The following is a 15,148-nucleotide window of genomic DNA, read 5'->3' on the forward strand; positions in this document are numbered from 1 at the left end:
CAATAGCGCTCGGCAGAGGTCCGTTGTTACTCGATAACGGACCTCTGCCACAACGGACCTCTGCCGAGCAATAATGGCCGCTGTTCGCAGCTGGAGCAATCAAGCCCACTGCCACACACTGCATCAGTGCAATCAGACACACCTGCCGGCTGCCGGCGAAGCTGCCGGCGATGACAGCGCGGAGCGACAGAACAGAACTGCGTCTGCATTTGATCTTGTCTTGTCGATGGTGTAAAATGAATTAGATATATTGTTAGTAAGTTAGCCATGTAATAAGCGGGATAATGTATAGCTATACTCGGTCATTGTCGCAAAATAATTGACCTTCACTACGTTTAGAACACCTAGGCGAGGCGCCTCAGTATTCTAAACTCCGTGTCGGTCAATTATTTTGCGACAATGACCTCGTAGCTATACATTATCCCTTACTTAATGTTTCTATTTGGCTCAGTGTCAAAAAGTGACACTTTCGTGCGATTTGGGATTGTGATTGTGCTCACTGCATGTAGGCTCCTCTCTGCTTCCAGTCAAGTTGTTGTCCTGATTTTAAAACAATGATAAATAAACTAGCCCCCGACACTCTCTGAACAAGTGGTACCGCCCCCTGTTGAGAAACCCTTATGTAAATTATTCTTGCATTTGTGACCCGGCACAGTCTAGGCCGCCATATCTCGCAAGAGAGGATTCTTCAGAAATGCCTAAAACGTTGCGCCATTCAGAAATAGGTAAAACATTTGACATTCGCAATTTCTAGTGCTTTGAAAGGTTCTATATCTGTTTCCTTATTAAACAAAATTTAAACGACTTGTAAATGTGTTAATTCTTGTTATATTGTCCGACAGTATGTATTCCGACGCAGTAGAAAGAACTACATTGTGTCGGAGGGGTGTGGTTAAATACTCTTTGTCTGTGGTGTGAAACATTAATATCTTTGGAACCGTTTGTGTTCAATTGTATCTGAATCTCTCCATATAGCATAAAAGCCTGGCATAACAGAGTCTCTCTATCTCTCTCTACCAAATCCATTCTGAGACATCTAGAAGTCCAAAAATATAGCCATTTGTACAACACAATGCAACACAGACACCATTGTGTCCAGGTGTCCAGGTTTTGTGGTGTACTGCAACCCACGCATTGAACGTGCTGCATTGTGCATTGACGTGGAAGTATGTCGGTCTAGCACCCTCATGCAAAATATCGGCAAAATATCTCTGCCTTAATCGTGAGTGAGTGAATGACTTTTTAAGGGGGAAAAAACTGGTAAGAAATCATGCATAAATATTTGCATTGTACAGCTTTAAGTTAATGTAATATTAGTGATATAGTCACATTAAGGAAAGAGGCCATAGTCAAAAGAGCAGATATTGACAAAGTACGGTATTTTCCAAAGTAATTTCCTCACCAAAGAAGGTATTTAAAAGCTTCTGCACTTGGATGTTGCTGCCAACGGTTCTGTACACTCCTTCTTGTGTGAGTCCTAGAGAGGGTGGGGGAGGTACAGTAGACAGAGAAAAGGGGAGTGAATTCTGGGGAGAGCAACACGGAGCAGTGGAAATGTACTACACTTCTCTTGGCTGCCTCTCCGTCTATGCCATGGCAGACACTTTCCTCCTGACTGTGAACGCCTCAATAAACGTATAAATACAGAGTGCATATCTGCCAATTTAATCACAGAATTGAAATGTAAAATATGCAGAGCCAGAGTTGAGTGCCTTAACGGAAGCTGCCAGAAATCAAATTACATCCCTTAAATTTCTTTGACGCAATATGTAAATCTTTCCATGAAATAACATAGAGCTATATCACCTGAGTCAAGACTTTTGAGTCTAAAACCTTAACGGTATAATCTATAATGTCGTCCTCCAGGCAAAAGAGCCCCTCATGGTATTGAGCTTTGATTAAAAAAAATTTGTTTCGGTCTGATGTGTGGGTTGGATTTCAGTGGGTATAGGGGGGAGGGGTTACTATTGCTGGGCCACACCACAAAGGCTCTGCCAAGAGAGGTCTGGAGAAATAAATGTAATAAGTATAGTAAGTTACTAAACTCCAACCCACACGTCAGACCAAAACAAAACAAAGTGCAATACAAAGCGGGGCTCTTTTGCCTGGAGGTGGCTGCTTGATAGCATTAAAGATTCTACCTTTAAAGAGTATGCATCTCATAATCACTGTAAAGGAGTAAAAAATAAAGATAAGTAAATCAAAGGAATTCTGCACAAGCCAGATTATTCTACCATGTGGCAGTAGGTGAGCCTCCATCTCCTGTTTTTTTTTAAATATTTACCTCATATATATATATATATATATATATGCATATCTGTCTGAATATACCTGCATATCCTTCTATATGCCTACTCATACACCTGCATATAACCCATATAACTCTGTATGATAGTATGTACAATAATGCTGTATGTACTGTATATAATATACATTTATATATTTATATTTACAGCATATATATATCCATAACTGTATGAATGAATGACTTTTATTTATATAGCACCCTTCACAGCACGAATGCACAGGGTGCTTTACACTACAGCTTAGTATATAAAAACAGAACAAAAACTAAATCAGAAATAAATGACAACAACAACAGTGATATATCATATCATATACATTTATATATTTACCGCATATATATATATATATATATATATATATATATATATATATATATATATATATATATATCCATAACTGTCTGAATATACCTGCATATCATTCTTTCTATATACGTATTTATATACCTGCATATAACCCATATAACTCTATATGATAGCATGTACAATAATGCTGTATATACCGTTTATATATTTATTATTACTGTATATCTTTCCACATCTATCTGTACATACAGTACCTGCATATACTCCTTTTACATAACTGTAGATACTATATCTATATTTGTACATATCCCTTACCTATTATTTCTAGTTATGCTGCTGGCCAGTATGACTTACTACCATAGTGTCTTTATATCTGTATCACTGTACATATTAATACTACAACTCTGTACATACATCTGATTAGCACTATTACTCAGTAGTACTAATTTATATATTTTATACCCAGTTTAATTACCTGTACATTGTATATTACTATTGCACTTTACTGTTTGCACTCTGGTTGGATGCCAAACTTATTTTTGTTGTACACTGTACTTATGCTGTACAATGACAATACATTTGAATCTTTATGTTCATGTAGTGCATGTACATAGAATGCAAGGGAGGTATCAACATGCAACCTATGACTCAACTCTGCCCTCTAAAGGGAAAACAAGCAAATAGCCAGAACAGGAATGGATTGGACCTGAGGTGAGGAGAAGACATTGTTTTACCTTTGGTTTCAACGTAGTTGATGCACTTTCTCACAAACTTGAATCCAACTTCATTCAGTTCCACTAGAGGTGAAAATACATAACATTTGTGTATTTGAAAGCAAATAATAAGCTTTCAAAATGTAAACAAAGATGATCATGGTAAAACAAGTACCCATACAATCACACACACACACAGCAATGTAGGTGATCAATATTCCTGTATGCGTAAAAGGTTGATAGTTGATGAAATCCTGATGAAATCCTGCCACAATTGACTTAAAACACAAAATATGCACACCCACTTTTCCCAATGATCCATGATCTAATTATCATGTAATTCTAAGTGGAAATAAATATAATATATATATATTTTTTAAGAACAATTTGAGAATAATGGTGATATTACTTACTTTCAGCTTGCTTGTGAATTGGGGAATGATAGATCTAAAAGGAAAGCAAATATATTAAGAGCAAAGTAAGGAGCGTAGCACGTTAAAACAACAATTCCCCCTAAAACAGAATTAGCATTTTTGTCTGGAAGATCTTGGAAGGTTAATCTGCAAATATGCACGTTGAGAAGTATATTCCAGAATTAGAAAACAGGAGGCAGGACTTTTGATGATGTCATAAAGACAGAACTATCCTAGACCTGCTCTAGTGATATCAGGGTATCTGCAGGTTTCAACAAGTTCAATTAGACTTTTTAATACCACTTGGAGCAAATTTAATACCAATTTCACAACCATACTAGCAATAAAAGACACATAACGACACTGAACTGGTAGCTGCACTTGCATGACAATTTACATTTTTGAAATTCTTGATTTTCACTGAGCTACATTTAATACTTCCTGGAATATGTGACATCATAATGACATCGCACCAACTTTTTAACTCGGAGTAACTCTCAAACCAAATTAATTTGCACAGGACAGATTGGTCTTAGTTCTTGGGATATGCGTGAGATTGTGGGCACAATAAAACAGCTTTGTTTGTTTGTTAGCTTGTTTGTAAGCAGGTCATGTTTTGTCTCTTCGCAGAATCATATCTTTGGAACCGTTCACATATCACAGAATAGAGCCTTGGGCTTTCTGGATCTGGTTGTGTATGTGTGTGTGTGTGTGTGGGGGGGGGGGGGCACTACTGTAAGCTCTTTTAACTGATAATGTCTCCAGTCAACCATAGCCTAATCTCAGCGTCCCCTACTCCTTATATTAATTTTTGTTCCAAGCTATTGACCATTCTGGTTTCCACGTGTTGATCTTGAACGGTTGTGACAATGTCACGGTTAATGGACATACAGAAAAAACACACACATTAAGAGACACGATGAGCCACAATCGTGGGTTTAAGACAATATGGGACTGTTTAGGATTCAAAGCTTTCGGGGGGCTAGGGCAGCTGTGTTGAAATCTCACAGCAAGTTAGGTCTATGATGGTGAAAAGAACACATTACATTATGATAGAAACTCCATTCAACAAACTCCTTTCACACCTGCACAGACTATAACATATTACGTATATCATGCAAGTTAGTGTACAGACCCTCACCTGCAACTTGTGTATACTGTTTATTTGTCTCATTTCTATATTCAGAGTTAATTAACTGATTGGGGCTAGGGACTACAGCCCCCTACGGGGCATCGGTCGAGAGAGTGAACAGTTTTTTTTTTTTTTAACTTTGGCCATTCCGCTGGCTCTTTTTGCGTTTATCGCATTTTCTCTGGTCAAGAATGACCGACAGAAACAGGTTGAATGGGGGTACAGATGGGGGGAAGACACTCTGAGAAAGTTACGGCTTTGTCCGGGAATCGAACTTGCTACCCCAGATCCGTGACGAGCACGGTTGTCCCCGGCGCCGAAATAGCGCTCGAGGTACGCGGTGAGCTACTGGAGCTCCCCTAGAGAGTGAACAGTTTCAAGTACCTCGGAGTCCACATATCTGAGGACTTGACATGGAACACACACATAGACAGTGTAGTGAAGAAGGCATGGCAGTGCGTCTACTTCCTTAGGCGCCTAAGGAAGTTCAAAGTGAGTCAGAAGATCCTAAATAACTTCTACTATACTCATACACAATAGAGAGCATCCTGACTGGTAACATCATCTCCTGGTTTGGGAATAGCACTGCACACAACCGCAGCAGACCGCAGAGAGTAGCTCGATCAGCCGAATACACAATTGGAGGTGGGCTTCCCACTCTCCAGGACATTTACACCAGGCATTGCAGGGCCAAGGCTAAAAGAATAGTCAAATACTCTAGCCACCCAAACAACTGCCTCTTTGCATTGCTGTGGTCAGGCAAGCGCTACCGAAGTCTCATGGCCAGTACAGAGAGACTCAAAAGGAGCTTCTATCCCCAGGCCATCAGGATGCTCAATGACTCTATGTAATACTAACTCATTCATTCTACACTCATTGCACACACATCCACATGCACACACTCACTTTAAACAAACACTCACCCAAATTTGATCAATTTATATTTAAAAAAATTGCACTACACCCATACCTCATTTTGACCATTTTGCATAAAAATAAATTGTACTTTTTATACTTTAGGAAAGTTTAGGTTGTACTTTAGTTTGTATATTGTATATTGTATATTTGGATATAGCGTTGGGACTTTATTCTTCTTTCTACTTTTTTACTGTATGAAGCACATTCTCAGGGGCTCATACAGAACCAAGCATTTCACTGTAATGTACATGTACTTTATACGTGACAAATAAAACAAAACTTGATTATATTGTTTACACTGGTTATTTTTCTCATATTTTTATTCTGATCAAATTTTGGGTTGGGATTCCTTTCCTATTGTAACAAAAATCAGGATATCTTAAATATATATATATATTATAGTCTCAAAATATTTGGAAGAAAACACTTTAGTCTGACAGAATCTGATGTGACAGAGTTTATTGAGCTTCCCATAGTCAGTAACGGCAATAAACCGGAGTAGACTCCGGAAATGGACAAAATTCTGCTCATGCAGCACTCTGTTAAATATCCAGGGTGACTCCTCCTTCCTTGTTAAAGCAACACCCATTTCTAAAAAGGAACCAATCATAGTCTCAGAAACAAATTTCCCGCGGTGGGTTTTTGGCCTCTCACACTTGGACTCTAAGAACTTGTAGTGCTTTTTAACGAGACATGTGCAGTAATTTCTCTGAGATCAAATGGAGTTCAGCCATTTTCTTCTAGCAGGTGGGTGTGAGTTCACACAGAGTTCCTGTCCTCCTTTGCATGACCATGTAAACAGGTCCGAACCAGTGTTCTCCCGCCTCTGGCACCTCCCTGCTAAAAAGGGTTATTGTACACATTTAACTCAATGTTTCTCTTACAATGGCCACCATGTGAATATGGTAAATTTGGACTTCTTTGGAGGAGTTTAAATAGTTTAGGATGCATGTTTGATAGGTGCTGATGTGTATATTACATTTTGTATAAATATTTCATCAAATTGGATTGACCAGATTAAGAGACGTGTAATTGCAGTGTTTGTGGTGCCCTTCATTTTACCTGATTTACCTTTACATTTGACCTGATTTACCTTTACTGAGCATGTTTTATGTTTCACAATGGCGAGCTTTGGTGGAATTACGGACAATTAAAAAAATTCAGTGGTTAAAATGGTGGCTTTCATGTAGCCAGTTGAGTGCCGGCAACGCTATATAGCGCTTGTTTGTCGTATTTTCTTTTATTAGCGATTTGAATTCATATTTCATGAATCGAGCCTCACGCTAGTGTTGCAGACTCTCTCTGAGCTCAATTGGGAAAATACCGCCCCCTATCGTCTCTCCCTGTGTAACTGCACCCCATTAGTTTAGACTGATGGGGGGGGGGGGGGGGGGGGGGGGGGCGAAGCATCTGAAGAGATCCAAGTTGATCGCCGGCCCGGAAAACACGTGGATTATGTATTTCCAGCACCCAACGCTGAATCAATAAACGCGATCGATATTTGGAATGGTGATCAGGAATTGGAATAATCTTTTTGGATAACCTCTGATCTGAGGTAAGGAATCTATTTGACCAGTCTTAGGGTAATCAGAGCTTTTTTCATAGATATATCAACGTGTGCCCTATGTGTGTGTGTGTGTGTCTGTGTGTGCGTGCTGATCAGGAAATGAGAGAATCGATATTTCAGCCCGCTTCTATAGCGTGCATAAGTACACATATACTATCGATAATCTAGCGTTTATTTGAAAACGATTCATAAATAGGCAGAAAAATTACAACGTTTTTGTGTATGCCAGAATATTCCAGTAAAGGGCGATTATCACGGAATCTATATATTTTCCTGAAAAACAAGGGCTTTTCAAAATGCTATAAAACGGAAATGAACCGATTAAAAAACAATCCGTTTATCTACTTTTTCTCCCCATTTTCTATTTTTTCTCCCTTCCCCAATTTCGTATTATCCAATTCTCCCCTCCCCTGTCTCGAACGTTGGTAGGCCATGCCTCCCACAAGCCGGCTGCAATGTGGACGAAGCCTTGCATCACGTGTCCCCCTCCGGTACTCGAGGAGGCAGCCGTCGCATCTTTTCACCTGCACAGCGCGATCTCTCAGCGGCGAGGGTCTGCGTGGGAGGGACACGCCGCCCCTGTTGCTTCCTGATTCTACTGCGCAGGCGCACCAACCGACCTGTAGGAGTCGCTGTCCACAACGTCCGATCCCCACCCACCAGCTTCCCACCCCCTAATACTGCCAATTGTATTAGTATGAACGACCAGCCAAGCTGGTAGCAACGGCGAGAGCTGGACTCGAACCCAGCATCTCCTGAGTTGGTGGTGAGCGCCTTGCCCACTGCGCCACCTAGCCGCCCTCCGCCTCGACAATGTTGACTGCAAACAAGTCATTGATAAACGACGGGCAGATTAGACACATTAGTTCACAACGCTATCATTGAAGTGGGTGCCGGCATTCAACCACGTTTTACCATGTTCACCAGTGGTAATCAAAGTGTTAACAGCACCAAGTAAAAACATTTTAAAATAAAAAGTAAAAGTAAAAAAGATATTTTAAAAGAATTTATATGGAAATAAATTGAATAGTGGAAAATCATAGAATAATATAATAGTAGAATTTCTCCTGCTTTGCAGTGGACCCCTAGGGAACAGTAGGGCTGAAGTTGACTAATAGTCATACAACTTTGTCATCTAATAATTTCCTTGATTTCATCCACAAATCGGTCAAATTAAGGTAGATTTTCAGAACAATGCAAGAGTAGCATAAAGCTCTGCCTGATTCACATCTACATCTGTGGAATGTATTTTCAGAAGAGAGTTAGCTGACCACCACCTCCCTCCCTCCCTCCCTCCCTCCCTTCCGGCCTTCACCCTCCTTTAGAGGAACCACTTTCCTGCCACCCGTATGCAGCATTCGAAAATGAGGCACCACTTAAAAGAGAAGCATCACTCAGCTTTAATAATGGACTTTTCAGCTGAACATTTCATGAACACAAATAAAACAGCAAAGGTTTCTGTGCGCATACAGAATGTGAATGAGGCTTAACCAATTGTTTTAATGGAACAAACGGGATTATAATGGCAATGACAAATTTTTTTTAAATGTAGTCTCGCCAAATGAAATAACATTTTGTTTGGTTGAGTTGACATGGGTTGTCTGTTGTAGTGTATGTTGCATGGTGGAGCTTTGTGCCCAGCAAAGCAGAAGGTACAATGGGACGTGGACGTAATCAGAGAGGGCGCATCGGTCAGTTTCCTACATGCAATCATGCAGACTAGAGGTTACCAGAGATACCATTATCATTTCCCAGGAAATAAGTCATTCAGCATGGAAAGAAAAACATATTAAAATAAATGACTAATCTGCTAACCAAGTCTTGGTCAACTAAGAGGAGACAGCCGTTGATACAGTACATCTACACAAAAGAAGAGAAGGAAGAAAGAAAGAAAGGAAGGAGAAAGAAAGAAAGAAAGAAAGAAAGAAAGAAAGAAAGAAAGAAAGAAAGAAAGAAAGAAAGAAAGAAAGAAAGAAAGAAAGAAAGAAAGAAAGAAAGAAAGAAAGAAAGAAAGTCAAGTCAAGAGTTTTATTTGTCACGGCATACAAGTATACAATGAAATGCGGGTGGTCTTGCCCGCAACGATGTGCAATACAGTAGTACAACATAAATAGAATCCAATAGACAACATTGTGCAATAAACAGGTAACATAGTGTGACATCACGGTATTTGTACATAGTTATTTACAGAGCATGAAGGACATGCTAGGTCCCTTGGTAGTGCAATACACTGTTACTATACTATTTTTAAAGTGACCTTTCTTTGTGGCCATAAGTGTGGGCGTGTGCAGCATGAGTGAGTGCTTTCTCATGTTAAAGTGGCTGCTAGTGTGCGAGCGTGCACAGCGTGTGTGTCGTGTGTGTCGTGTGTGTGCTAAAGTGTGCTTGTGTGTGTAGGGTTCAGTGTTCTGTGACCCTCAGTGTTCATTGTTCAAGGCTCTGATGGCCTGGGGGAAGAAGCTAGAAAGAAGCTAGAAAGACAGACAGTGTTAATTTTGTCAACGAAAATAATGACTAAATATGGTCGTCAACGAAGCTTTTCCCCCCGACGACAATGAGATGTGATGTCACGTTAATGTAGATCATCTGACACTAACGTGACTAAATTATTTATGCATTATAGTTGACTACATCTGAGGACACAAAAATTTACTTTACAAAAACCATGACGAATTCTCTCTTAATTTATGTTGACTAAAACAAGATGAGACAAAATAATTATAACTTTTAGAATAATTCACGTTATTATTTCAGCATTTCCCATTTCCGTTTCCGGCTAATCGATAGCTTAGCTCCGCACCGTTTATGGCCCACTAAAAGCCAAGCTATGCGAGGCTAAAAACCACGTCCCAGGTCTCTCTTTACTACACCTTATACCAATAACCATGAATGGAATCTGCTACTCTCTCAACACTTCTGCGGCAGCCGAAGAGTTCTACCAAAAGAACATAGCATTTAAGACGACGGAGGCTAAAGCCAAGCTATGCAAGGCTAAAAACCGCGTCCCAGGTCTCTCTTGACTACACCTTATACCAATAACCATGAATGGAATCTGCTACTCTCTCAACACTTCTGCGGCAGCCGAAGAGTTCTACCAAAAGAACATAGCATTTAAGACGATGGAGGCTAAAGAGGATGGCTAGGCTGCGAGAAGAGCTAATAGCCTGGGCCCTCATTTATCAACAATGCTTAGAAAGTGTTCTATTTTCGTTCTTAGTGCCACGGACGACATATCTCGTTTTATTAGGCCCCCCACTGAGTGCCCACGACGACAAATATCGTTTTATTTGTTTATTAGCGATCTGATTTCATATTTCATCAACCGAGTCTCCCGTTGGTACAGCAGCTCCTCCAGGCGCTCAGAATGGAAAAAAGCGCCCCCTATCGTCTATCCCTGTGTAACTGCAGGTCAGTCGCTTAGATTGACCTGGGATCTGTAGATATGTAGAGGCGGAGCCAGTTGGTTCCTTGTGCTGGCAAGCTGTCTGCTCAACATGGAAGTCATCGCGGGACGGGAATCAGCCTGGAATATATATTCACAGTAGCCAATACTCAATCAATAAGCCTGATCGATATTTGGAATGGCAATCAGGAATTGGAATGATCTGAGGTAAGGAATCTATTTTACCAGTCTTGGGATAATCAGAGTTGTATTCGCTGAGATATCAGCGTTTGCCCTATGTGTGTGTGTGTGTGTGTGTGTGTGTGTGTGTGTGTGTGTGCGTGATCGCTGATGAGGAAATAAGAGAATCGATTTTTCAACTCGCATCTCTAGCGTGCATACGTACACATATACTATCGATAATCTAGCGTTTATTTGAAAACGATTCATAAATAGGCCGAAGAATTACAACGTTTTTGTGTATTCTAGAATATTCCAGTAAACGTCTTTTATCATGGAATCTTTATATTTTCCTTGAAAACGAGGGCTTTTCAAAATGCTATAAAACGAAAATGAACCGATAAAAAAACAATCCGCTTTGACAATGTTGACTGGAAAACGAGTCATTGATAAGCGACGGGCAGATTAGACACAGCCATAATTTAAAACATAGATTAGGCGTTTTTAACGCTAACATTGAAGTGGATGGTGGGCATTCAACCGGTAAATCAAGGTTAAGCAAGGGCTCTGAAAGTGTTAAGCACAGAATTTAGAATGTGTGTACGTACAGAAAGATCGGGATTTATCACACGTGCGTACACAGGTTATACGCACACTCCGTGTTGATAAATACCATTTGTTCTACGCTCCGCGCTCGTGCACGATTTTAAGTATTTGCATATAGAACCGCCCGTAATTAACCATAATATGGTAATGAAACACCCCCATGAAATGTGGAAAAGTGGAATAAGCCGAGCGAAGCGTGTTATGGGTGAAATACGCGACAGGCTGACAGACATGTACACGTACGGTGATGTCGGATATGATATCTATTAACTTCCTAAAGACCATTGCTGCCTGGGCAGTGCAAACACTAATAAAGACCGTTAACCACTGTTTGCCATTGGCGTCATTAATAACCATGCTGGAATATACCTTTTCTTCGTTTCGTTCGATTAATACCCAGGGATTAAAGTTCTCCGTCAATTTTCTACCTGCATATGATTTGTAGAGGCATACAATCTATTTTGATGTCGGTATTAGGTAGCCTATATAAACAATAATACGAGAGCATATACAAGAACAATGAATCTCACTGCCATGTAGCCTACGCCATGTGTAGCATGCCTATACGTGATCAATACAAACTTGAACTTGAATTCCATCATGTCTGTATGCGGGAGCTCACAAGGCTGTTGTCACAATGTAAATAAAAACTGAAAAGTTACAGTATGTAGTTGGTTGATTATTTGTATGATGAATTGAAAACATGCAGCATGCCTTCCTCCCGGTCACCAGCAACGACATGTATCAGGCAAATGCGCATCACTGAGTGGAATCCCTTTCTATTCACATAACTGCATTTGTGATGGAGCTTTGACAGCTACATGGGTGGTACAGTAACAATCTATTGCTCGATCCATCTCCAATATCACGCTGGACCGTGCCGGTGGCCAAAGACCCGAGGGTGGAGACTGACTTGAATGTGCATGGGGATGGCATTTGTGCGTTTTGTTCCACGCTCCAATTTTGGTCTCAAATTTGCCCGGTGGGCCGACGCATCTTTGGGCCGTTATGATTTTGATGATTTGATAGTGGGCCGGTCAATGACTAGGCTGGGACAGCGGCCCATTGGTACTGACTGACACTGGGCTGGCCCAATCACATCTCTTACTGAGCACCCCTCGCCAGTCGTGCAGGTACATGACTGAGAGGGGGGCTGTGGTACATGACTGAGATGGGGCTGTGGTACATGACTGAGATGGGGCTGTGGTACATGACTGAGAGGGGGCTGGTACATGACTGAGATGGGGCTGTGGTACATGACTGAGAGGGGGCTGGTACATGACTGAGAGGGGGCTGTGGTACATGATTGAGATGGGGCTGTGGTACATGACTGAGAGGGGGCTGGTACATGACTGAGAGGGGACTGTGGTACATGACTGAGAGGGGGCTGGTACATGACTGAGAGGGGGCTGGTATACAGGACTGAGAGGGGGCTGGTACATGACTGAGAGGGGGCTGGTATACAGGACAGAGGGGGCTGGTATACATGACTGAGAGGAGGCTGGTACATGACTGAGAGGAGGCTGGCTGGCCTGGTACATTCGAATTTCACCATTTTCACCATCATCACCCCCCACACTGACTGCTTGCCTGGAGGAGACTAAGGCGTGGATGAACCACAGGTTTCTACAGGTCAACAGCTCCAAAACAGAAGCCATGCTGGTTGGTACCCCACTCCAGGTCCGGTCATCCACCATCACCACCTTCTCCGGCCAGGACATTCCTCTCGCCACCCTTGTCACTAACTTGGGCGTGAAAATGGACCCCCACCTCTCATTCGAGACTCACATCAAATACATCTGCAAGACCTCTTTCTTTCACCTCAGGAACATCTCAAAACTCTGCTCCTCACTCACTCTGGCAGATTCTGAGAAACTTGTCCACGCCTTCGTCTCCTCCAGGCTGGACTATTGCAATGCACTCCTCATCGGGATCCCTAGTAAAAGCATTCAAAAACTGCAGACCATCCAGAATAGCGCTGCTAGGATCCTCATGAGGGTGCGCAAATATCACCCCCACCCTCAGATCACTTCACTGGCTCCCCGTGGAACACAGGATCGAGTACAAGGTCTCCCTCCTCACTCACCAGTGTGTACACAGTGGTGCCCCTGTCTACCTCAAGGAACTCCTCACCCCCCAGTCCTCCTCACCCTCCATCCGCTCCGGCACAGCCTACCTCCTCAAAGCCCCCAGGACTAAGCTGCACACCATGGGCGATCGAGCCTTCTGCTCGGCTGCGCCCAGACTATGGAATGCTCTCCCCAACCACCTGAGAGCACCACAAACTGTTAATACTTTTAAACGTGGACTCAAGACCTACCTTTTTAGAAAGGCCTTTTATTCGTTTTTATGTCTTATTCATATGTTGTTCTGCTATGTGTTCTTCTTTCTTATATATCCATTTGTATTCTATTCTTTTTAACTCTGTAGCACTCCGAGACTCTCAGGAATGTAGGGTGCGTTATAAATTAAATGTATTATTATTATTACATGACTGAGAGGGGGCTGGCTGGTACATGACAGAGGGGGCTGGCACATGACTGAGGAAGCTGGTACCATGTATTGTGCATCATTGTAGGTCAAACCATTAAAAAGTAAATTTCCACGGCAGCCATTTTGGATTTTGGTCTCTCACAAATGTCCCCCGCCTTTTTTTTTAAATACACCCTGGCTAAATTTGTTTATTAACCCTCCTAGATGACAAATCCATTGAGAAACAAAGTGCCACAGATGACCTAACTACTAGGTCATTATCGTATCATCATAATATTATTAAAAAAAATCATTAGGATAAGGGTTCCTGCAGAAGCCAAAACTGACATTATTAGAGGTTGTATTGCCATATGTTATATTTTATGTATTTGTTTGGATTTATGTATTTATGTTGAGTTCTGCCTGTATACAATGTGCCTGCCAGCCTGCCAAATTGGGTTTGTGGCATCAGTTCCCGTTGCTCACCAGTAGGTGACATACTTAGCTACTTAATGGGTAACGGGACTGATGACAGCAGGTGTGTTTGGTTACCGGCAGAGCCTAACAGTTTTTGACCGTCACGTCGACACGGCACGTTGTTTGGTTATCGTTTTGTTTGTAGTGTATAGTGTTTGTTTGTTCATTTGAAGGTATTAGCGTTTACTCATATCACATGCAAATTGTGCATTTGGTAATTATGAGGTAAATAAACCCAGTTGGGGTGTTTGTTATTGGAACGGACCTTGTGGACATTCATTCTTTCACCAGACGAGTACCCAGCACGAGCAACAGACGTGTCAACTATATGTTTTAACCGGTATCAGCCTCCTCAGGGGCCAGGGCTTTATAGATTTATTGTTTTTGTTTAGTCAAGTTAGGCCCTTATAGTTCCCTTGATAAAGATGCATGAAAAGGCTGTATAATATACAACACCTGTAGCTCAACTGCAAAAACTGCTTTTTTGATTTGATTAGATTTGTATTTGGAAATTAAAAACACATCATAAAAACAAATTATCTTGACCAATTTGTATTCCTGAGGATATCACCTAAAAGCATTCATTAAAACACTTATTTCCAAGGTGGTCCTCGGTGGAAGACATAAAAACACAGCACATACAGCTCAACTGCAAAACACATTCACAACAGGCAGC

The 15,148-nt window shown here is 41.4% G+C and overlaps 1 protein-coding gene across 3 annotated transcripts in view; it reads right to left on the reverse strand.

Annotated features, from left to right (window-relative positions):
* ophn1 (oligophrenin 1) overlaps nucleotides 1-15,148 on the reverse strand; it is a 210,066-nt gene that overhangs the window by 121,054 nt on the left and 73,864 nt on the right. For all 3 annotated transcript variants that reach the window (XM_084320252.1, XM_084320251.1, XM_084320250.1), the window contains 3 exons: nucleotides 3,739-3,772; nucleotides 3,347-3,409; nucleotides 1,403-1,477 (listed from right to left, as the gene is read on the reverse strand). In XM_084320252.1, coding sequence (XP_084176378.1) covers nucleotides 1,403-1,477; nucleotides 3,347-3,409; nucleotides 3,739-3,772 — 172 coding nt within the window. The remainder of the gene's footprint in view (nucleotides 1-1,402; nucleotides 1,478-3,346; nucleotides 3,410-3,738; nucleotides 3,773-15,148) is intronic.

Source organism: Notolepis coatsorum, assembly GCF_963971535.1.
Source record: "Notolepis coatsorum genome assembly, chromosome: 8".
NCBI classification, from domain to species: Eukaryota; Metazoa; Chordata; class Actinopteri; order Aulopiformes; family Paralepididae; genus Notolepis; species Notolepis coatsorum.